The 24,492-nt window shown below is 43.0% G+C and overlaps 1 protein-coding gene across 5 annotated transcripts in view; it reads left to right on the top strand.

Moving 5' to 3' along the window:
* The window catches only part of LOC144688838 (neurturin-like), a 121,469-nt gene extending 97,598 nt beyond the window's left edge, over window positions 1–23,871 (top strand). For 4 of the 5 annotated variants that reach the window (XM_078555821.1, XM_078555824.1, XM_078555822.1 and 1 more), the window contains exons 2-3: window positions 1,674–1,923; window positions 19,721–23,871. In XM_078555821.1, the coding sequence (XP_078411947.1) occupies window positions 1,701–1,923; window positions 19,721–20,169 (672 nt within the window). In that variant the 5' untranslated portion in view covers window positions 1,674–1,700 and the 3' untranslated portion in view covers window positions 20,170–23,871. The remainder of the gene's footprint in view (window positions 1–1,673; window positions 1,924–19,720) is intronic. The other variant, XM_078555825.1, reaches the window with a different exon arrangement.
* Window positions 23,872–24,492: the final 621 nt, after the last annotated feature.

The following is a 24,492-nucleotide window of genomic DNA, read 5'->3' as shown; positions in this document are numbered from 1 at the left end:
ACTAAAACTGATGTTCAAGTGTTTGGACAAATATCTATGGCTGAAAACCATGCACACAGCCAAAACCAAGCAAGTTGCTAAGGAAAGGAAATCAATGATCCAGTTTTCTCAGACATAATTAGCTCAACTTCAAAATAGACCAAACCAAATATCTGCACTTAGGGATGTGTGTGTATTATTAGTGTTGGACAGAAGGGTATGAACAGGTGCCAAAGAAATAAATGGTGCCGGGTTATGAATAGGCACAATAGTGAATGGACTGAGGTCGATAGATAACTTCAGGAGCAATGCAGGTAAAGGGTGACAGGCAGGTAAGAGGTTACGGACAGGTGTAAGGTTATAGTTCGATGAAAGGTCAGACACAGGTTTATGAGCACATAAGGTTATGGGTGATATAGGGGGTTATGGCTAGCACAAGTCTATGTATAGTGGCAGTATTACTGAGAAGAGATCAATAATGGATAGAGTTGTAGCTAGACAGTTATGGATTTGTTCAGATGGAAAATGATCCGATATATGAAATAGGTTATGGACAGGTGCATGGCTATGAATGAGCAGAGGATTATAAATGGATAGAGGATTATAGATAAATGCAAGATTATGAAAATTATAGGTAGTTGTTGGAATTAAGATGGGAGTAAGGATCTGGACTTCGCTGTCAATCTAGCACCATCCTACTTCAGCACTGTTCCAGTATGATGCAATACTATGCTGTACAACAATGCTCCGAAATGACACCAGTGTATTACAATGCAATTTTATCTGATGTCCCTTAAAAGGATAATGCCCCTTTAGCACAAGTTTACCTCAGCATGATTTATTAGCATCATACCATTTCAGCCTTCACCATCATTGCTGGCTGTTTTCTTCCTTTGCTTTCCTTTCTCCTCGGCGCTGCTCCTAGCTGTTGCAACTCAAAGGGATTCTGACAAATATTGCTGGGAGCTCCTGTTCTGGTGAAAATTTCCAATTATTGTATTGCAGCAGCCAAAACTTTTTCATTTGCAAGGTGATTCGATAAGTAATGCTGAGGGGAGCAGTTCCTGATCATCATTGGCAATAAACACCAACTTGCTGGACAGCCCCTTAAAATGCTGACGATTGGCATATCTGGTGGAAGAGAAGTACCTCCAGATGTTTAGGGTTAGCATTTGATGACACATGAAGAACTGGCCTGTCTAATTCCAGTATATGTCACTATGCCTGAGTGGAACAAATATTTGCATTGTTTTCATTTGTTGATCTTAGAATTGAATGTAACTAGGTTCATTTTTCCAGAAGAACACAAGAGCAACATTCACTAAAATACCCAGTTTAACACCAATACGTGTTTGTTTTGTTTCTCATATCAATTCGAGAGTGAGAAATAGAAATAAGTTGGGGATTGATACTCTTGAGGGGTAGGGGTTTAGAGCATGTTCTTGGTGGAGGTTATAGAATCATAGAATTTTACAGCAGAGAAGGAGGCCATTCTTCCCATCATGTCCATGCCAGGAGTTGGTTTATTTGCTTCATCTGCTTAATACATCGCCAAACCTGAATGCTGTTGCAGGCCAAGTAGGAAAACGTTCCATACACCATTCCACTCCATGACTACCCCAAAAAGATACAAAAATGATACCGTTATAGATGTACTGCCCAAAGCTAACACTGCTTCTTGTTGTGTTTTGCAGGGCCTTGCTGCTGTGACATGCTCTAAGATGAAGGTATGGAAGGTAGTGGTGGTCGCCTCAATGCTCTTCAGTACCATATTTTCAGCTCTTATTTACAGAAACATGTCCATTAGAGGGAGAACAATTACTCCATCCTCATCAGAAGAGCATCAGCCCCAGGACCCAAGACTGCCACCCAGCCCCCAGTCTTACAAAGTGAAATGTAAGGGACCAGTACCTTTCCCTGACACATGTGGAAAGGTACATATAGGTCAGCTCATAGTATCAACAATGAGATCTGTTGCACAGTAAAAATGCATTTCTATTACACACTTACTCTTAGATTGACCCTGATGAAGTCTCTGCCTTCATCTGTGACATGCTATCTATTCTTCACTGAAATGGGTATTGAAGCTAAATGCAGTGCCTAATCGACTTAGGACTGGGTTTATGAAGAATTAAATTTTATACCACAACAGCAGCAAAATTTCCCACCCGTGCAGGATCAGTGTTGATTGTGTATTAATATTCATATTATGAGATATGCATGCATCATGGGCTCTCTAGTTTATAGATTTCCTTGTGTCTTTGCACAAGATAAATGGTCAGATTCCCACCCAAGTTCCCAGCAGAGTTGGTCAATGGGAAGGTGGGAAAACCCTGGAAAAATCATCAGTGACAGTGTTCTTTCCAAGGTTTCCACAGCTGTTCTGCCCAAATTATGGCAGATGATCAGAAAAACCTTTTATGGAAATTCAACTCCATTACCTTCATTAAAAATCAAGGTAACAGTTCAGAAAGTCTAACTTTGCATCCCGTTTCACTTCAGTTTCTAAGAAAAGTGCTGAAGTGTGTTTTTGAACACCTCTGACTGTTTCTATCTCTTCACTAATTCCCATTTTACAATCACCACCAATGCCATTGCTAGTAAGATTGTTGTACAATTACTACTGAGAACGTTTTGTATTTTATCTTAAATAAAGGAGGGAGAGTTTCTTCGGGGAAGTAATAATTGTAATACCTGTAGCATGACAATGAAGTGTTGTGGGAAAATGCTCCTGGCCCCATACCACTTGTTTAAAAGCCATTAAGATGATCGCTATCATCTATAAATTTTAATACTAATGTACTTTTTGTATGGTATATTTTATATGAGTATCTATTACATGTATCAGTGTGTCAATGTACTTTTCACATTAGTACCTATACATTATTATTACTTGAATCTGTTAGTTGTTTGCTACTGTACCTGTGTATTAATTACACATACCTATTGCATGTGCTGGTGGATCTATTAAGGGCTACCTATTACATGAGTACCTGTATTTTATATACTACCTACAAATGTCTTATATAGGCACATGCGTGTATGTACAGCTATGCACCTCTCAATACAGTGCTTATAAATTTCTAAACAATGTAAGTCAAGCAGATTCACAGCATGTCCCATTCTGGGTCACATGCTACAAAAGGAACTACTGATAGGGAGAACTTAACATCATATGTGGCTGGATTCAAAACTTCTTAGCAATAGAAAGCAGGCAGTGATTGTAAGTGGCACCACTAAAAAGGTACAGGACATGTTCATGTGAATAAAAATGTAACAAAATAATCCAAGAAAGACGAAGAAAAAGGAAAACTCTGTAAGGGTGGCTGATGGTATTGAATGGATCTGAAGAAATGAAGTGGATGGTCAAACAAATGAATATCTGATGGCTTTTATTAGTGATAATTGTACATTGGAATAGCAAAAGTGGAGATGATTATTGACTAACCCCTCATGATACAGTCAGTGTTAACAATTGTTGGGAGAGACTTGGAGGTTCTTGAGTATGAATTTGAAACAGGTCTTTATATGTCTCTATAACTCAGTGGTATGGCCACAGTGAGATTATTATGCACATATTTGGGCCCTCTGGTCTAGAAATTTGTATGCCCTGGTTTTTTGAATGCAGGGTCCTGATTCACAACCTGCCGGCCTGGTTCCAAACGAGGTGGCAGGACCTAAATTTGATGCACCCACTACATCTGCATGATTATAGCATGTGGGTGAGCAGCTCATGCACTGCTTCTTTCTTCTTTGTGTTGCTGGCTGCCTCTGTGCTCAGCAGGGGGCTGAGCAGCATCGTGCAAATATCACATCGTGCAGCCAATCTGTTCTCCTTGAAGGCAGGCTGCCTGTCTTAAAGAGAAGCTGCACTAAACAATATTAGCGGATTGTAAAGCATGGAATATTGAGCACCAAGTTGGGGAGAGAGGGTTCCAGCATTATAGATGCAACACTGGAGGCATCAGGGGTGGAGCTGGGCAGGAGGAGCGATGCTGTGGTTCCATGGGGCACAGGAGAACCTCAAGCATCATCCTGAGAAGACAGTGGGAGCAGTTGGCCAGGGAGGTCAATTCACAGAATTTGAACCCAATGACTTTGCTGAAGTGCAAAAAAATGTAATGACCTACCATGGGTGGTCAAGGTCAGTTAGTGCATATTCACCTCACCCACACACCACCCTGACCTCTCTGCTTCTCAATGCACCACCCATCATTCACCTGGCACCACTCCCTGGCACTTAGAACTCCACTTCATCCTCATACACCTACCAATGTTGCCAGCCTCATATCCACTGTCCAGCTATTCAACAGGTACATCATCCAAACACAGTGCTACATGATCACTGACATTCTCCCCTCTTTCTTGCAAAACAAGGTGGCACACATTAGAAAGGAGCAGAGCAGGACTGGAGGACGGTGGAAAGGGGGTTGGATGGTCAACCAGGGATTCTTGCATCCTCTGAGCCTTTTAGAGGAGATTGTTCTCCATAACATGGGGCTGACAGTGCTAGAGCCTGTGTCACCTGCTGCCACCGGGAACATTGAGAATGATGGGACCTTCCTGCCATGTTTCCCCTTTCGGCTCTCAGCTCATCTTTACACTACTATCTGGCATGATGAGCAAACCACGGATCACGTGACCATGGATCTCTTGCTCCCCACCATCTCCACCACTGAACTTCCTTGAAATGAACTTTCCTCTTCTGATTTCCTGATTCCGGTCACCAGAGAACTGCCATCTGCCAAACCACAGCAGTTCAAGGAGGAAGAGAGAGCAACAGCATTAATGAAGAGGCCCTGTGTCTTGATCTGACACTTGCAGTCACCAGCTCAGATACTGACGATGCATGTATCTTAGAGACAAGTGTAGGGTTGGAATCAGCATGTGGTGCAACATGTGGGCACAAGTGGGCTGCAGCCAAGCCAGAAAATGTGGTTCATTTATCAACTCACTAGGGGGCGAGATCAAAGGTGTGTTCTGAAACAGACGCCTCAGATGAGGACCTTGATGGAGTGGCATACAGGACAGCGGTGATAGAGGTGCACACCAAGATGCCAGGTACATTGGCTGGCCTGTCAGACAGCCTCCCGTCATTGTCAAGGGGTATGGAGGAGTTTGGTTTCAGTTTAGAGGGCATCATGGAGAGATTGCCATCTCTGCAGCCTCCGTTCCATCTCCCTGTCATGACCCAGAGGCACAGTCCCTACTGCTCCCAGCAGCCTTTGTGCAGGCAAGTCACCTACTCCTTTACCATCCCTGTGAGGATGCAGCAACTCCCTCAGACGGAACCAACAACTCACTGCAACAGCTCTTGAAAACTCTCCAGACCAGCTCCAGACAGTGTTCTATAGCAGAAGCTCTTAAAAGGAATTACTTCATTTCAATTTGGGTGCCTGGTCCTTTAAGGAAGACTAGGCCCCATATTGTAGCTTTATGTTTGTTGTTTGTTGGGTGATTGATTCATTCATTGTCCAGACCTCTGTGGCCCAAATTTGATGCTCTGGCATTGCAGCAGCTGGTTGGGCAATGAGGTGTCAGGGTAGCACGGATTCACAGCCTTCCTGTGTATGCTGGGGATGCCCCTGTTGTGTACCCTTTTTATCGGAGAATGCCAAGCAGGAAGCAGCCGGTGGCACCTCATGCCCCAGAAAAGCAGAACTGGTGTTGCTAAAGTGAAGAATTTAATACCCTCTATCTTCAGGAAGACATTGATTCTTTGGTGAGGGTTCAGCGAAGAGCAGCAAGCATGTTGTGGGAAGTTATGAAGAGGGTTTATCGAATTGAATTCCTTTTTGTTGGAGAAATGACTCAGGTCTTGAAAATGATGATGAGCTTGGACAATGTGAATGCATTAAAGCTATTTATTTAGCTTGGCCTGTGATTGCACATGAGGATGTGAACACAAGCATTTTGAAACTCAACAATTTGGCAAGAAATGCTTAGAAATTTCACTGTGTCCGTTGCCATTGCAAGATGGGTGTGCGAGATGGCCGCTGGTTTGTGCAAGGGCAGGAATCCAATGACTGTCCCTCCACTGCACCCAACCTGCCGGTACCCTCTGCGCATGCATCAATCACATCACCACACAAATATACCACCCTCCTCCACGCCACACCCCCATCCCCATCCTCCTTACTCTCATCCCCCTCCTCCCCCATACCCCCTCACCCCCCCCCCCCCCCCAATCTGTAAGCGCCCCCTGCCTGACTCCTGCTTGGACCAAACTACAGCCCACGGCCTGAGTCCGACTGGGGCCCTGACCCAGAAAACCGGCTCCCTCTCCGTGATTGGAAGGCACTCTGGCCAATCCGCTACAATTAGGAATGAAAGGACGCTGCCTAAAAAAACAACCGTGATAATATGAGCAGTGCCATCTTTGTTCCTGGCAGCTGCCGACTGTCACTCGTAACAGACTAAAACACTAGAACTGTGCAATTGGTAACAAACACAGCCGATAAGTTTACTTTGAAATGCATTATTCTCACCTAAATGTGAATTGTCCCATGGATAAAGGGTTACCAAAAACACAGAGGGGCCAACAATGCATTAAGTGTTTATTAATGACTTTTTACTCTGGAAGTCAGTTGGAGAAAGCAACAGCTGCAACTTGCTTTTTTGGGGGAATTTTCTGATTTGGTTTCATGGTCACTGGCATTAATTGTTTACACCAAATAAGTCGTGGTAATCATCTGCCGTTTCCATAGATGCCAGTTACAAAGGTGAAATAATGATTTAAAAGCTCTGGTTATTTTGGACAAAGTCAGCACTTTAATCAGCTCTTCTCACCTTGTTAAAATGTTATTACCTTAATTGCTTAACTCCCTGTATTTACCAATTTAAAAATTCTGCTTATTTCAGGCAAACTTCAGTCTTCCAGCAATTGTTTGATCAGCTCTTAAAACTTTCATAATTCAAATTTACAGATGGATTTAATCCTAATTTCAAACATTCGCTTAGAAGGAATGGAATAACAGTAATTTCCTAGCATATGTCTTTATTGCCTTGGGTCATGAATTTCTGGGAGCCCCCTTTGCCAATGTGAGTTCAGTGGAGCAGAACCCCTGCCTGCCCCAGCTTTGGGCCAAAGATTCTGCTCCGAACCCCAAGGACAAGATCATTTTTATTACTGTGGTGAGTTGTGCCGGAAGGGCTCATTGGCAGTACCTAAGCCAAAGGAAGCTCAGATCTCATTTCAGGATCCAATACGGAAAGGTAAAGAGAAAGAATTTGCATTTATACAGTGCCTTTATTGACATCAGGATGTCCCAATGTTTCTGGAAGCCAATGAAGCACCTTTGCAGTGTAATCACTGTTGTAGTGTAGGAAATGTAGCAGGCAGTTTGCACATAGCAAGATCTCACAAACAACAATGTGATAATGACTAAGATAATATATTTTAAATGGAAAAAAATTGGCCAGGGCACAAAGAGCACTCCCAAGCTCTTTTCTGAATTTTGCGATGGGATCTTTTATGTCCACTTGAGAGGGCAGATGGGGTTCTTGGTTTTATATCTCATCACTAAGCACCCCTGACAGTGCAGCACTCCCACACTGAAATACAACTTAATTTATATGCTCAGGTCCTAGAGTGGGGCTTGAATTCACTCAGGTCCTTTACCAATTGGCAACTATGGTAGTTACTTGAGGGGTCCCACTGTGATTGGGAAGAAGAAGAAAAGGAGCTGAGAGAAAGCAAATTGTTGATGCTGCACAGGAGATATCTTGGAACCACCCTGCAGGCTACACAGCTTTGCATTGCAAAGTGAGCTGCCTGATACGGTGAGAGAGAAATAACAACAGGGGACAGGGGGAAGAAGTTCGAGATTTGCAATTCCTGGATATGCAATTTTGTTTGCCTAGCAGAGTTTGCCCAACTAGAGGAATGGCAGGGCAGCTCAATCCCATGTTATGTACCACCAGCAACATGTGGGAAGTCCTAGATGCTCCTTGTGCTCTGACCAACCACGTGTGCAGGAGGTGCCACCAGCTGCAGCTACTTGAGATCCAAGTTTCGGGGCCTCAGCAGCCGCTGGAGGCACTGAGGTGCATCCGCGAGGCTGAGAGTTTCGTGGATAGCACGTTTTTAGATGTGGTCATCCCACAGCTTAAGGAAGTGCAGAGAGGAAATGGGTGACCATCAGTCAGAACAAAGGTGTCAGGCAGGTAGTCAGGAAATCCCCAGGGTGCATCTCGCTCAAGAACCATTTTTCTGTGTTGGAAAACGGTGAGAGTGTCGGTTCCTCTGGGGAGTGCAGCCACATTCATGGCACTGAGAGTGGCTCAGCTGCATGGGGGAGAGGAAAAAGAGGGGAAGAGCAATAGTGGTAGGAGACTCGATAGTAATGGGAACAGACAGGCATTTCTGTGGCCATAGACGTGACTCCAGGATGGTATGTTGCCTCCCTGGTGCCAGAATCAAGGATGTCACTGAACGGCTGCAGGGCATTCTAAAGGGGGAGGGCAAACAGACAGAGATTGTGGTACATATTGGTACCAACGACATAGGTAGAAAGAGAGATGAGGTCCTGCAAGCAGAATTTAGGGAGCTAGGAAGCAAATTAAAAAACAGGACCTCAAAGGTAGTAATCTCTGGATTACTTCCGGTGCCACGCGCTAGTGAGTATAGAAATAGGAGGTTAGTCCAGATGAATGCGTGGCTGGAGAGATGGTGCAGGAGGGAGAGTTCTGGGACATTGGGACCGTTTCTCGGGGCAGTGGGACCTGTACCCAATGGGATTGAGGGGCTGAACGGACATCTCCTGTTCATAGGAGGGTCAGTGCTGCTCATTAGAGATGAGCATCAGCAGAGGGAGTGAAGTTAAGTGGTTAGGAATAGAGATCTGGTTCTTATAGCAGGTTGCACCTGAACCGGAATGGGACCAACATCCTTGCGGGGAGGTTTGCTAGTGCTGTTGGGGAGGGTTTAAATTAATTTGGCAGGGGGATGGGATCCTGAGAGGAGGTTCAGCAAGGGGAGATGCACAGCCAAAATTAGAAAAGAGAGCAAGTGAGTCTGGAAGGCATAGAAATTATAGGCCAGTTAAGGCACAATGGAGTTTGGCAAGGCTGGATGGTATTTATTTTAATGCAAGGAGTCTGACAAATAAGGCAGATGAGTTGAGGGCACAAATTAACACATGGAAGTATGATGTCATTGCTGTCACAGAGACATGGTTGAGAGAGGAGCAGGATTGGCAGCTCAATATTCCAGGATATAGGGTCTTCAGGCGAGGCAGGGAAAGAGGTAAAAGAGGAGGGGATATCGCAATATTGATCAAGGAATCAATTTCAGCAATAAAGAGGGATGACATCTCAGAAGGCAACTCAAATGAAACCATATGGGTAGAACTTAAAAACAAAAAAGGAGCAATCACATTGCTGGGAGTGTACTATAGGCCCCCAAACAGAGAGAAATAGAACAGCAGATTTGTAGGCAAATTTCAGAGAAGTGTAAAAATAATAGGGTAGTAATAGTGGGGGATTTCAACTTCCCCAACATTAACTGGGTTAGTGATAGTGTGATAGGTTTAGAGGGAGAGGAATTCTTACAATGCATCCAGGAGAGCTTTTTAAGCCAGTACGTAGAAGGTCCTACAAAAGAGTGGCGGTCCTGGACTTAATTTTAGGGAATGAAGCTGGGCAAGTGGTAGAGATATCAGTGGGGGAGCATTTTGTAGATAGTGATCATAAATCCATTAGTTGCAAGGTTGTTATGGAAAAGGACAAGGATGGGCCAGAAATCAGAGTTCTAAATTGGGGGAAGGCCAGAAATCAGAGTTCTAAATTGGGGGAAGGCCAATTTTAATAAGATCAGATATGATTTGGCTAGAGTGGACTGGGAGCAGCTACTTTTAGGTAAATCTGCGTCAGAGCATTGGGACTCATTCAAGAAGGAAATAGGGAGAGTACAGGGCCAACATATTCCGGTAAAGATAAAGGGTGGGACCAACAAATCCAGGGAACTCTGGATTGGATAAAGAGAAAAAGGGAGGCTTATGGCAAATACCGAGGGCTCAAAACAGCGGAAGTCCTAGAGGAGTATAGAATGTGCAGGGGGGATCTTAAAAAGGAAATTAGGAGAGCAAAAAGGGGGCATGAAAAAACATTGGCAGGTAAAATAAAGGAAAATCCAAAGTTATTTTACAAGTACATTAAGAGTAAGAGGATAACTAGGGAAAGAGTAGGGCCCATTAAGGACCATAGTGGTAATTTGTGTGTGGAGCCGGAAGACGTAGGTAGGGTTCTAAATGAATACTTTGTGTCGGTGTTTGCAAGTGAGAGGGACGACGTGCGTATGGAAATCAGGCAGAAGGACTGTGATATAATTTTAAAAATTAGCATAGAAAGGGGGGAGGTTCTAAGTGGCCTGGCAGGCTTAAAAGTAGATAAATCTCCAGGCCCGGATGAAACGTATCCCAGGCTGTTGAGTGAGGCAATGGAGGAGATAGCAGGGGCGCTGGCAATAATTTTTAATACCTCTTTGGTCACAGGAGAGGTGCCAGAGGACTGGAGGACAGCCAATGTGGTACCGTTATTCAAGAAGGGAAGAAGGGATAAACCAAGGAACTACAGGCCAGTCAGTCTAACCTCAATGGTGGGGAAATTATTGGAAGCAATTCTGAGGGACAGAATTAATCTACACTTGGAGAGGCAGGGATTAATCTAGGACAGTCAGCATGGTTTTGTTAAGGGGAGGTCATGCCTGACCAATTTGATTGAATTTTTCAAACAGGTGACCAGGTGTGTAGATGAGGGCAATGCATTTGACATAGTCTGCTTGGACTTCAGCAAGGCTTTTGATAAGGTCCGACATGGGAGACTGATAACGAAGGTAAGAGCCCATGGGATCCAAGGCACTTTGGCAAATTGAATCCAGAATTGGCTGAGTGGCAGGAAGCAGAGGGTGATGGTCAAGGGGTGTTTTTGTGACTGGATGCCTGTGTCCAGTGGGGTTCCGCAGGGATTGGTGTTGGGTCCCTTGCTATTTGTGATGTATATAAACAATTTAGACTTGAATGTAGGAGGGTTGATCAGTAAGTTCGCGGATGACACAAAAATTGGTGGGGTAGTAAATAGTGAGGAGGATAGCCTTAGATTACAGGAGGATATAGATGGGCTGGTCAGATGGGCTGATCAGTGGCAAATGGAATTTAATCTGGATAAGTGTGACATGATGCACTTGGGCAGGACAAACAAGGCATGGGAATACACAATGAATGGTAGGATCCTGGGAAGTACCGAGGATCAGAGGGACCTTGGTGTGCATGTCCATCGATCCATTAAAGTCGGGGACAGGTAGATAGGGTGGTTAAGAAGGCATATGGGATACTTACCTTTATTAGCTGAGGCATAGAATATAAGAGCAGGAAGGTTATGCTGGAACTGTACAAAACGCTGGTTAGACCACAGCTAGAATATTGCCTGCAGTTCTGGAATTTGCATTATAGGAAGGATAGAGAGAGTGCAGGGGAGATTTATCAAGATGTTGCCTGGGCTGGAGACTTTTAGTTATGAGGAGAGATTGGATAAACTGGGGTTATTTTCCCTGGAGCAGAGGAGATTGAGGGGGAACATTATTGAGGTGTATAAAATTATGAGGGGCATAGATAGGGTAGACAGATTGGAACATTTCCCCTTGGTGGAGGGATCAATAACCAGGGGGCATAGATTTAAGGTAAGGGGCAGGAGGTTTAGAGGGGATGTGAGGAAGAATTTTTTCACTCAGAGGATGTTGGGAATCTGGAACTCACTGCCTGAAAGGGTGGTAGAGGCAGAAACCCTCATAACATTTAAGAAGTATTTGGATGTGCATTTGCGATGCCATAGCACACAAGGCTGTGGGCCTAGTGCTGAAAAATGGGATTAGAATAGTTAGGTACTTGTTTGACTGGCGCAGACTCGATGGGCCGAAGGGCCTTTTTCTGTGCTGTAGACCTCTATGACTCTATGACTCTAGTAAGTAGACAATGCCTTTTGATCCTGACTAAGTAGTGAGGGATATGTGAAATGTATGCAACTACCAAGGTGGCATTTTTAAAAAAGATTAACCATGAGCACTGTGGTAATGAGAATAATGGAGAAGTAGGATGGGAGTTGGTGAAACAAAGAGAGCTCAACTTTGAAAGCTTGAACTCAATTTTTGCACTGATCCAATTTGGAATGGTTGGAACGTACGGATCAGCACTAAACACAGACAAACACCATTCATCATTTCCAGTTAGTGAATCATTGAATTTTATAGCACAGAAGGAATCTATTATGCCTAGCATGTCTGAGCCAGCTCAGAAAGAGTTACCCCTTGTCTTTCCTTCAGACTCTACATTCCTTACTTTTCAAAGGTTTACCACTTCCACTACTATCTACTTCCCTACTAAAAGCTATGATGGATTCACTATCCACCAATGTTTCTGATAGGACATTCTATGTGTTAACAACCCTCAGTGTCAAGATAATTTTGCCCAATCTCTCTCCCTGCTTTCTACGATGCTGATTGTTAAATTTTGCTGCCTAATTCCTGATTCATCGACCAGTGGAAAGTTTCTCCCAATTGATCTTAGCAACACCGCTCATGATTTTGAATGTCCCCATCAGCTCTCCGTCTCACTCTCTACTTTTTTTTTCTGTAGATCTACCTGCTTTTGTACTCTTTACCCCTATTTTTAGATCCCATATATGTTTTTATGGTTTCATCAAATTTTTCTCCCACTTTTTAAAGATTATCATTTCTGAGCATTAACCCCATTGACCACACATCAGAAGAATATCTTTGGGTGTGAGGTGCTTTGGGATATCCTGTGGAGATGGTAAAGCGTTATATAAATGCAAGCTCTCTCTTTTTTATTTTAAAGTTTTACATTTAGTGTACAAGTTGCTTAGAGCCCTCTTCACCTTTTACAATAAATGATGAGAAAAATATAGTGCTACCTTGCAAATAATTTTGTTTTTAATAGAATACTTGGATTTATCACATAGCTATGCAGTCACACACAGCAAAGTCCATTCCCCAATTCCAGGCACAAGGAAAACCAAATGCTTGCCTTCATGGTCGATCGCCTAAGCCGCAATAGAAGCAATGTTGTGTGCTCCAGCCCCTGTACGCTGTGGCTGTTACTTCCTGCTCAGTGCCCTATCTGCTTGCATTGTCAGAGTGCTAGGGCAGAAAGTAGCTGAAGATATCAACCACTATCTTAACAACCTTCAACAATTTAACAAACTGTGTGCATTGCACAATGTGACATTTATGGCCAGCTCACATCATGTAATGAAAAGCATTTGAATCTGCATCTGAGTTCTGTGTGTCAGTTTGCCCGATTGGTGCTCACTCGTGCCCTCTCCTTTATGAGGTGAGCTGTACATCAATGCTTTATTGTAGAGTAAACAGTGTTATACTGAGCGCTAAGTGCCTCCAATAGAGTGGTTTATTCTTTCCCAAAAGCATTTGTTAGAATCACATACCAATGCCACGATATAAAATACAGATTAAATATTCTTAACATTCAGTCAGATGCTTGAAATCTTCTGACTGTTTATGTTTTGACTCTGATCTCTGTTTAAGAAAGTAAAATGCCAGGAACACGAAGAGGTGAGACACCAGGTGCAACCTATCTTTCATTATGAATTCTAGCTTGTTTATTTCACCTCTTAAGGGAAAGCTGTGCAAAAGTTCCCTCAATCCCCAAACATAGTCATACCTGACAATCTACAACACTTGGAAAAACTACTGCAGATCCTGCCAAAATGTTGACAGGTCAAAAGACATATAATTGAAAGCCAGCCCTGAATAAAGGCCTATGACTGGACAAGTTAAAGGCAACTGAACAAGTTAAATTCCTTTTTATTATATTGGATTTCTGGATGGTTATGGAGTGTTTTCCACAATTTAGTTTGTTTTCCTGCTATAACTGACACCCAGGGCTGAACTTTTCCACTAGGGAAGAAGCCCAAGGCCAAAAGCTGGAGCTGATCCCAGGCCGGTGGCCAGCAGGACCCTGGGGTGACATTTTACCACCAGTAGCCACTTAAAAAGCCGCCACCAGAACCACTGCCCTATTGAGGATCATGGCCCGCCTCCCAGAGCTGCTGGCTCAATCAGAGGGTTGGTAGCCTTGGCAACGCCACCTTGTGAAAGGTGGCCACTGCTAAGACTGCAAGATGAAGGAGAGGGTGCCTCCATGGCAAGGCACCCTCAAAGATGAGGTAAGGTTTTTTATCCACACGCCCAGGCCACGTCCCGGGGTGAGATAGGGCTGGGAGGGGGTATAGGGCCTTTCAAAGGGCAGAGGGGCCCAGTGTGGGCCCTGGAGCAGCCAAAGAGGAGGATCCCCCTCGCCTGAAGTTTACCTGGCAGGCTGCCCATATGGCAGAGGCCTGTCCCGACATCAGTAAAATATCAGTGGGGTGGTGGGGAGGGAAGTTCCTTAATTGGGCATAATTGGCACAGTGGCTCCCAGAACTGGTAATGTGCTATGGTAGTGAGAAGAATTTGGGTTGCCTGCCCAAGGCCTTCCAGCACCATTATACCAGCTCTGCCACCTCCCAACCCGACTCCAGACAGCTGCAAAAATTCAGCCCACAATGGCCCCTCATATAACACACAAAAATAAATAGTTCCAATAGGACTGAAGTGAATTTGTCAATACTTGTATTTATGCAGCAGTCCTCGAGTGCGGGAAGATAAAATAGCTGAACTTTAAATTAAGGAGGAAAAAACATTACAAAGTCAATAAATTATGGCACTGGTGTATCAAGTGCACTTTAAAAAATTTTCAGCAGTCTCTCTCCAACATCCATATCCTTATTCCTCCAGCTCAAGATCCAGCTCACAAACACTGCACCCTATTCAATTCCCCATGCTTTAAAGGCAAGGGGATAATTTTGACTTTGGTTGATTACAGAAAATAGTTGTTCAGCTGTATATTAAACATATCTCCCTATTTTCATCTTATTTATTGGTCCTCTTCTTTCTCACCAAATCAATCTTCTCATGCTCTCCTCTATCAGCTCCTCCTTTCCCTCATAGACATTATGTCGATAAGAATGATACAGATTGACCTGTGCTGATTTTTTTCCCCCCCCTTCCCTCTATCCATGCACCCAAATCTCTGAAGAAATGCCTTACCTGTACACCATGATTCTGGAGGCTGCGACTAGAAACTGCCAGTTCTCACCTGGTGCTGCACCAGGGGATGCAGTGTGCCATATCCCCCTAGCGCAGCAGCATTGGGTGGGAGCTGAGAGCAGCACTGGGTTTTCATCAGCTGATCTCAAACCTCGAAAAAGCTGAGAGTTGGCATCTATGAATGTAAGTGCCACGTGGAAAGTTTCCCTACTCTGTGGTGAAAAATGTCACTTTGCACAGAAGGTGGAGAAATTCCCATTGTTAGAAATGGGCTCCAAAAATCTGCAGGAATGCCAGTATAGGATGCGCCTCCTGGGAATGTCCATTGTTGACCCCAGAAAATGTTTGATGTGCCCAGTACGGGTTTTTTCTGAGTCCAGGCCTAATTTCTAATGCTTCTGCCACATTACGATGGGAGTGTAGCAGGATGTTATAGCACAGTGTTTCAGTGTTAGCATGGTAACAATGTACAATGTTGAGTTCATACCTTTAGCTATAGACACTGCAGGGTGCTTTTAAATGACAGTGAAAATATTAGGCTGCCTCTGCTCAGCATTTGTTCACATCTGATAAGAATTGTTCAATAAAGATTGCCGACATTAACGCTGTAAACTCTGTTCCAGTGAGTGAAAAACAGCAACTATGGTTTACTATGAAATGTATCCTGTAATATCTGGACAGGAACAGCATGTTTAACTATGAACATGTACTCACCATGTGCAATTTTCTTCTTTTACAGATATATCCAAAATTCAAAGCACCAGTCGGCCCCTCTGACCAGCAAGCATCACTGCAGCATTATGATCACAACTTTGAAGCAGGCACCAGCCCAGATATATATGCACTGAAGGGTTTTTGGCGATTTCAATGAAGCACAGAATGGGCCACTTCTCTTGATCTGAAAGCAAAAGTGGCAGTAGGGTTGCCAACTGTGATTAAATGTATTCCTGGAGGCATCACATGACCTGCCCCCATGTGCTTTCCACTAGTCAGCTGACACATCAATCCTTGTGACTTACTGTCCCCCTACACCAATTGGAAAGCAAAAAGATTCATTACCCAATCGGATGATGCTAGACTGTAAGCAAAACAGCTTCTTTCCCCCATTTTCAATATTTTTATATCTGGTAAAGAGAAATGTTCAAAGAAAATGAGCAAAAAAAACAATCCTCTTTAATGTCTCGATGATTTTTCCCCAGGGTTGCTGGAGATTGATCTTCAATTCTTGGAGACTCCAGGCCAGTCCTGGAGGGTTGGCAACCCAAAGTGACAGTTGAAGAAGGTTTGCTTTCCTGACTGGGGTTTGCCATGAGATCAACAGCACTGTTCAATCACTATCTCATGGCAACCTATTGGGGACCTGGTATAATCTGGAGAATACCGCACAGGGGCAATTGTAACTTGGGGTTGGAGTCATATGAGTAGCGGCTAAGGCAAACTGCCAGGAACTCCGTAACTTGAGGCTTGAAAGATTTTAACTTCTGGACCTCATCTGCATAGACACCATCAGTCTTGAACCTGGCAGGAAGTGGCATTTAAGGGCAGTGTGTTGATTGGAAGGAGGTCGGTGCCAGGGCGCTGAAGAAGCGGCCCCAGACACTCAGGTACATGGTCGTGTTCTTACCAGCTTACAAAGGAAATAAACAAAAAAAAAAGTTACTTCTCTTTCTGGGCCTCTTCTAGTCCCAGCTCCACTCGCTGTCAGGTTGGCCTGGCAGAGAAACCACAAGCTACCCATGCAGACCTCCAATTAAAATAGCAGTCAGGCCCCAGTGATGCCACCAGAGCATGATCTGCATATTTAAAGAAGGACCCAACTGGCTTCTAATGGGTGTTCCTTTTGCCTGCTCAAAAGAACGAATTAAGAATAAGAAGACAGTGGATCAGTGTAGCTAAGTCCAATGGCTTATTTTAACTGCTTACCTGGTTTCTGCCAGATAGGCAGGGTTAAAATCAGCCCTAAGTTAAGCAAGACACTTCCTTGTAAACCACACTGCAAATGAATTGGGCTGTAATTTTGACTTTGACTGACTGATGACAGCCAACTGCTACACATCTCTTCCAGTTTTCATCGCCACTGACTTACGGAAGTACAGCACTGTTGGATCCCCTTGCCTCTAGACTTGGTTGCAGTTGAGGATGCAATTTATCAATGGTCTCGTTGGTGTAGAATGACTCCTTAAATGATACACCTCAGTAAAGTTGAGGTGGCTCCATCATGTACAGTGGCAATGCTGCCTCCCCCTAGTGATGAGTCCTGGTGAATCTCCTATTGCCTCTGAGCTGCTTGACCCTTCTTGTCAGACCTCCTGCGGCACACATCCTGCTTGGTGGGCTGAAACAGCTGAGCCACTAAGCTCTGTCCGAGATCTCAGCCGATCCCAATCCAGTTAATAACAATTTTTATATGGGTAACAGTAACGTGATGTGTTGTTGAAAACGATCTTGAGTAAATTTGCACATCCTCATTAATTGCTGCTAAATGATACAGGCTAGATCTGAGCATTATGGCTCCAAGTTTCCTCTGGGGCAAAGTCCAGTTGACAAAGGGGTAGAAGAGGACCAACAGGGAAAGGAAATCAGATGCCATCCAGAAACACTGGGTCCCTGTCCCAAAGTTCTCGCTTGGGGGTTTTTCTCTGGGGCTGGTGCTGGGTGGAAGTTCCATCTACCCTGCTAATCTGCTGAAGAGGTGGCAGTAGTGGCATCACTTGCCAGAATTCCCACTCCTCTAGTTCCCTTTAGCTAAGCAATTTGGATTCAGGGAACGTACCAACACCCAGACCCATGGAGCAATGAATGCAGGGCCCACAGCCATTTCCCAGACCTAATAAACCCTAGAATTGCTTTGCAGAACTTAAAAAAATGTACCTTTTAAATGATGAGACAATTAGTTGCAATATTACCTATGAAGCCAAGCTTGCCCATGGCACCAACCCACCACCACACATATTCCTCTCCCACATCCTCCACTCACCTAGTGCATGCCAAATGTATGCCTATGCAGGCATAGGCATTGATCTAATTTCTTTAAATTATGTGATTTTACACTGACCCCAGGTACCCTGATGGCATCAGAAGCACAAGTCAGTGACAGAATGAGATTGAGGAAACTTTGCCCCCCAGTACTCTGCATTAATTATAGTAAATGCATCTACTCCTAGGAGCAAATTTAGTATGTGGGTAGAATTGGCCAAATGCTAACCTGCAAACTTATTACATCTAAATATATACTCAATATATGTGCTAGTTCTAATTTTCAGAAGGCTTTCAACCTCATGATGTCTCTTTGCATCTGTTTTTACACAGGGAGAGGAGGAAATGTTGTTTAAAACAATTATCATCATCCCAGGAATAGCAGAGAAGGTCCTAAACAGTTTGAGGATGATTCTCACCCCTTCTGACCCTCCAACATAGCTTGTCCTTTTGATCTGAACACTACTCTAATGTACCAGAACCTGGCTACATTTCCACAGTCAGCTCATTTGTAAGGGCTGGCCTTGAATGTCCTAAACCGACTGAGGAAAGTTGTGCACTGCTACAGGTCTGAAAGGCCATTTCACACTGCTGTTGGCTTTCTCTCTGTCTTTCTTCCTCTCAGATACTTCTGGTTCTTTAAGAGACACAATATACAGAGCATTTCTAACGGAATTAAAGATTTTCTTTCAAAGGCTTGGATGGGTGCTTCTATCTGTGAAGAGTTCAAATCAGCTTGTGTGTACTCATTTCCTGTTCCTAATAGTTCTTGCCCTAATGAATTAGGGTTGTTTAAAATGTTGTAGATGAAAGCAGGCTATTTAGGTTGTGGCAAGAGCTAAATGCACAAGTACAGAAATGAAGATTTTTGCTTGAGTTACCTCTGTAGGGCGGTGCATAAGTTTAGAGAGCCCTTCTCCAGGTAGTGAAATGAGTTGGGTAAATAGTAGAGCACGTTGCACATGGTCTGTGGAAGGAACATGATTGAAAGGTCGAATGGGTTTCTCGCATTCCCTATGCTCTCATTGTTATGAATACAGAAGTACAGCAGAGCCCCAATCATCCAGAGAGCTCAGGTGGAAGAGTGTCTGCAACTCCGAAAGGACTGTAAATCCTGACGGATGAGTATATATAGCACAAAATGTGTGAAACAATACTTAAGCACCAATTCTGTAAGATAACATGGTTTCAGATGTTTAATATCCAGTCTTATGAAAGGAGCAAAATACAGTAGAATGTAATAAGCACTAAAATAAAGCCCAGCTCTGAGGCTATTCTCAAAGCTTGTCATGCATTGAAAGCCCCAGTGGTCCTGACAGGAAGTGTTGGAAAGCCAGAGTTGCATTGTAAGCACTGAAGGTCTTTTGAACCTGTGATGGAATATTTGCAGTATCATTGGGTTACACACCATAGTGACATACAGGAACAGCTAATCCAATTATATATGCTAATAAATTATATCTCAGCATGACATGAGCCACGTGGGGTATAACTGGCATCTATTGTGATACTGCCTGCTTTGCGCTATCATCTAACATAAATTTCTATCCCTTTATTGTAGGGTACACAGTATCGATAGGATGAGCTGTTTAGTAATGAAGGTTAATCTTATTATTTTGTAATAACCTAACTTCTTTCTTTCAGATAAGAGCATATTAAAAACCCACACAGATGAAGAAGCCAAGGAGCTGGTTAGAGCCTTGATTCAAAGGTACAGAAGATCATCTGATTCAAAGCGTAAGGCTCGGACTCATTCGCGACCAGCTTTAAGAAGTAAAAGAGCAAAATCAAGAGCGACCAAAGGGTGTACCTTGAAGGAGATCAATGTGACTGTCAGTGATCTGGGGTTTGCCCATGTCTCAGAGGAGGTAGTGCGCTTTAGATACTGCACCGGATCTTGTGATGCTGAAGAGAAAAACTATGATCTGACTCTGAAAACCTTGAGAAATTCGAAGCGAATTAAAAAAGAGAAGGTCAGAGCACGGCCATGCTGTCGGCCCACACTTTATGATGATGATGTCTCTTTCCTGGATGATAACTTTCGTTATTACACACTTCGACAGCTGTCAGCAAAGGAATGTGGCTGTGTTTGAGGGACTGATCACACAATGCGAATACTTATGTCTCTTCCTCACAATGAACAGGAGCCTTCAGACCTTGCTCGGCTCTGAGCCCCGGTCAGAGTATGGTTTCTTGGCGAGATGTCAACGGGAGGAGATGGGTAGGGATCATCAATCTCCACTCCTAATGAGGCTAAGAGTTACGGTGCATCAAGAAGTAACAGGCTCAGCAAAGAATTTTTCAGCAAATTTATGTTTGCCATACCATGTGGCCTTCATGTTTCCAAATGTGCTATAAAGTACAGCTCTGTGGCCAGACTTGTGTCAAGTGGGAATGTGGGTTTCAGTTTTGCAGTTGACTCCCTTGTACTTTTCACCAGGCTCAGTTGATTCTACAATGCAGGATGGTAATCCCAGGGTCACGGTCTGTGCAGAAGGAATATGCTTTGAATAACTTCATCCCCTCTCCCTATATATTTATATATATATAATATATATTATATATATTATATATAAAACAAAAAGATGAAACCACAATTCTCCTTTAACTGGCCGATGATGCGGAACTTTTAGACTCCTGCTTCCCTGAACTTGCTGGGAAGAGTTTTAATGCTCTTAGTTAGTCTGTGCCAGAGTGAGCGGACTGACTGATGCTGATAAGGAGGCACCTGTAAATCATAATGACCTGAATCCCATCAAGTTTTGAGGATTAAATCAAACAAATTATTAAAGGATTGTACTGGGTCGCAGTGGCACTGTTGCATTGCTAGTCAGCTAAATCACTTTCAAAATGACCAAACCAAAGTCAATTAACATTCAGTGATTGTAGAGTGTGAAATTCCACCAAGTTATTATTCTCGACAGGCATGTGGTTGAAATTCAGAATGCTGCAATGTTACCTGACTAGATAATGAGTCAGATTATTTGTATACTCACAATATGAGACAAAAGCAGTATATAGACAACAGTAACTTTCATTTCCCCTGTCTTTCGTTCACTATTTCACCCCCTCTCAGTTTCTATGTTGGTTCCATTACCCGTTCTCTCTCCCACCCCCTCATTTCTGTCATTACCTCCGTTGTCTCAGTCATCACCATGTTTTCTATGGTTTGAAATCATTCAGTGTGATTTTAATAATGAGGATATTATTTTTTTTGTCACTGGGATGTGAGTTTTCCAGCCCCTACTTATTGCCTATCCCTAATTCCCCTTGAGAAGATGGTGATAAACCTGCTGCAGTTCATGTTCTTATGGAATTCCTTTGTCCTCTGTTTTAATGAAGGCATTAGAGGGTTGCTGCTGCATTAGAACAACAGGCAAACCGATTTGATGCCACCATTGATATTCAATATTAATATCACATAGGATGATTTCAATCCAGTCATTTCATGCTGGTAAATAGGGCATTTGGCAGCTAGCTGTTTCCCCATTTGGCAGGGATAAAGTACGGAGCCAGTTAAGTACAGTGAGGAAGGAAAGTTTCCAAGATCTTTACAAACATTTCTGAGATTCACATCCAAACAGTCTGCATTTTTCATTGAAACTGCACATTACATCAGACTGGTAACACAGGTTCCTTCACACTTTAATATCAATGCAGATTATTTGTGCTATTGTTGTACTGTTGTAGTACTGTTACCCTTGATTTACTGTATGTGCTACAAACTATGGTACCAACACCTAGTCCCCACTTCTACCAATGTTGGTACCAATATTCCTCACATGTTGCTTATGAGTACCTGTACAACTGACACAGTTGCCACCATTGATGTGGTCCTGGGACTATTCAAACACTGCTGCTACAATTGTGTTACCAACAGTTCTGGTTTAAACATTATATCCTTATACAAACTGTCATAAGTGAAATGGGCAAATGGCCCACGGAAGGATGATCATACATGGACTCAGAGTAGGCTGGCTCTAGATGCTCTTAGATATACCATTATCACTGTATCATACACTACCAGGATGGCAGAAGGTGAACTAGATGGAACTTGGTCAGTTCTTGTCTGGTAATCCCTATATTACAGCAGGCCCATGGGTGGACTTCGCCACTTGGACAAAAGTCACAGGATTGGTATGTAACTCCAGAAGTTTGACCTATAAGTCCTAACTCCTAAATGTTTCCCAGGTTTACCAGAGATATTATTTAACTGGGACTCAGCCTGTGCCAATAGCCCTTTTATAAAGCCAGATTCCATCTTAACTGCCAAAAAAGGCATTGCAGGAGTTCTAAAGTTCATGACATTTTATTAAAGCATAATACAAAATTAACAAATTTAGTGTAGTACTCCACTGATTATTTAATATTCTTAATTTATCTTCAGTATCTGCCCTGATTAACTGGAAGTACTGCCGGGTTCTTCATTCGGTCCTAGGATATGATATTGTTATCTCTAAACAGGCCTTGGCTCATGTGGTGTTGTCACCAAAGTACCCATCCCCCATGCCCCCACCACCCAACTTCATCTCTTCCACCCTCCCAAAATAGTTACTCTGAAAATAGTAGAGCAAATAAATATAGGAAGGGATGGAATTGTATAATTTGTGTTAAATGAATGTTTCAGTGTAAATAGTCAGGGTGTCCAGTTGTAGGCCTAACCTGCTGACATGGTTATTTTGGTGAGGTTCACCGGACATTAATCTCCTTCTTTGGGACTACTTACAACACATGCACTTCAGCTGAAACATCCCATTTCCAACTCTTGTCAGATGACAAGTCATTGCCTCCTAGCAAACCAGTTTAATGCAAAATCTAATTAAATATTGGTGTCCAACTCCCACACAACCATGCCTTGAATTCTGCTACTGTATTGCAGTGGTACCGCTCCCAAAGCTTTTTAGCCTCTGTCCTACCTTTGATCAGTTGCAATTCCATTTTAATAATGGTGCAGTAGTTAGAAATGCCTATATCTGGATACTATGTTGGCATGGTTGAATATTGTCCCTTCATAAATGATGCCATTAACTTACAGCTATTTGGAAAGGCAAGAATGCCATCTAACTGTTAGAGACTTTTTGTTAGGGAGCTAGGTCAGGTCAGCCACAAGATGAGGGAACCACACAACACTAACCCATGGAGGTGCAGTTCCTGAGTTGATCCAGCCTTTTGCTCACAAAGTGCAGAGAGGGAGAGAAAAGCGGCACTGGTGAATTCTGATGGACTTTTGAGGTTAGATTTGAAGTGAGGTTGTCACTAGCTAGAGTTGTGGATCTGGACACAAATTAATAGTCTATCCTTAAATGACATGAATGCTTTAACTTGACAGGAGATTTTCATGAGCAGAAAAAGGTGGAAAACTAATACACAGTTGACATAGGCCATTAAAAAGGAGGCGGGGACAATAAATGTTGCTTGGCAGCCTTGTACTGGTAATGGAGCATCGTGTGAGGAGTGCTGTGTTCTCTTGCTTTATATTCTCATTTTTAAACCAAAAGCACTTAAACATTTACCTCTGAAAGACATAACTGTACAAATTCATCTTCTTTCCTGCCTCTGGTGTTGGACAACCATGACCGACTGAAACAATTTGATGCAATGCATCGGTGTCAGTGAAACAGTCTATTTATTGGAGAGTAAATTATGTTATTTATTTAGTATTATTACAAACAAACAATCTGTTTATTTATTTGAAACAGTATAATGTGCCAAAGCGGAGTTCCTTTCATTACAGTCTCTTCCTATATTACCTGTGGGATACACTTGTTAAATTGAAAATAAAAGGTGAAAACATTTATGGAAAGTGTAATTGATTTATTCTTGTGTCAGCTGTTAAAACGGAAGTGGAAATTAATATTCGGTTACTCATTGCCTTTTCTTCAACTCAACATTGATTAATTTGTGTGCATAAATTAAAGACAGCCAACTTCAATTACCATTGGCATTCAATGCAGGCCATGGGATCTTCTTTGCTCTCGGTTAGGCGTGGGGGTAGCGTAAGGCTCATCCTACTAGTGGTCTTAGCAGCTGTGGGCATTACCCTTCAATGGGTGGGAGGCTTTGCTGGGAGAATGATGGTTTATGTTGAGTTTGCCTCCAAATCTGAATTTATTCTGACTATTGTAAACAATCCCAAGTGACTGAACCCATTGGCATTCATTTTGTTAGCTGTTTCGTTTTAGAAAGGGAGGGTTATGCTTATATTCACTTTTAAAAATAAATTCTCAAATGTGCGCAATCACATTGTAAAATTAGCCACTGCAAATTTTGATTGCATAAGGCAGAATGCATTGCAAGGCAGCTTGATGTGACTGTGCTTCACCATGAGCTCAGGGTGTTTAGCAACTTCTTTGTACTTAATTTCAGCGAATGGGATGGAAAGCTCTGCTTAGTGGATGTTCTGTTGGTTTTTGTCT

Source organism: Cetorhinus maximus, chromosome 13, assembly GCF_964194155.1.
Source record: "Cetorhinus maximus chromosome 13, sCetMax3.hap1.1, whole genome shotgun sequence".
Taxonomy (NCBI): domain Eukaryota; kingdom Metazoa; phylum Chordata; class Chondrichthyes; order Lamniformes; family Cetorhinidae; genus Cetorhinus; species Cetorhinus maximus.
This window is presented reverse-complemented; position numbering and strand designations above follow the sequence as displayed.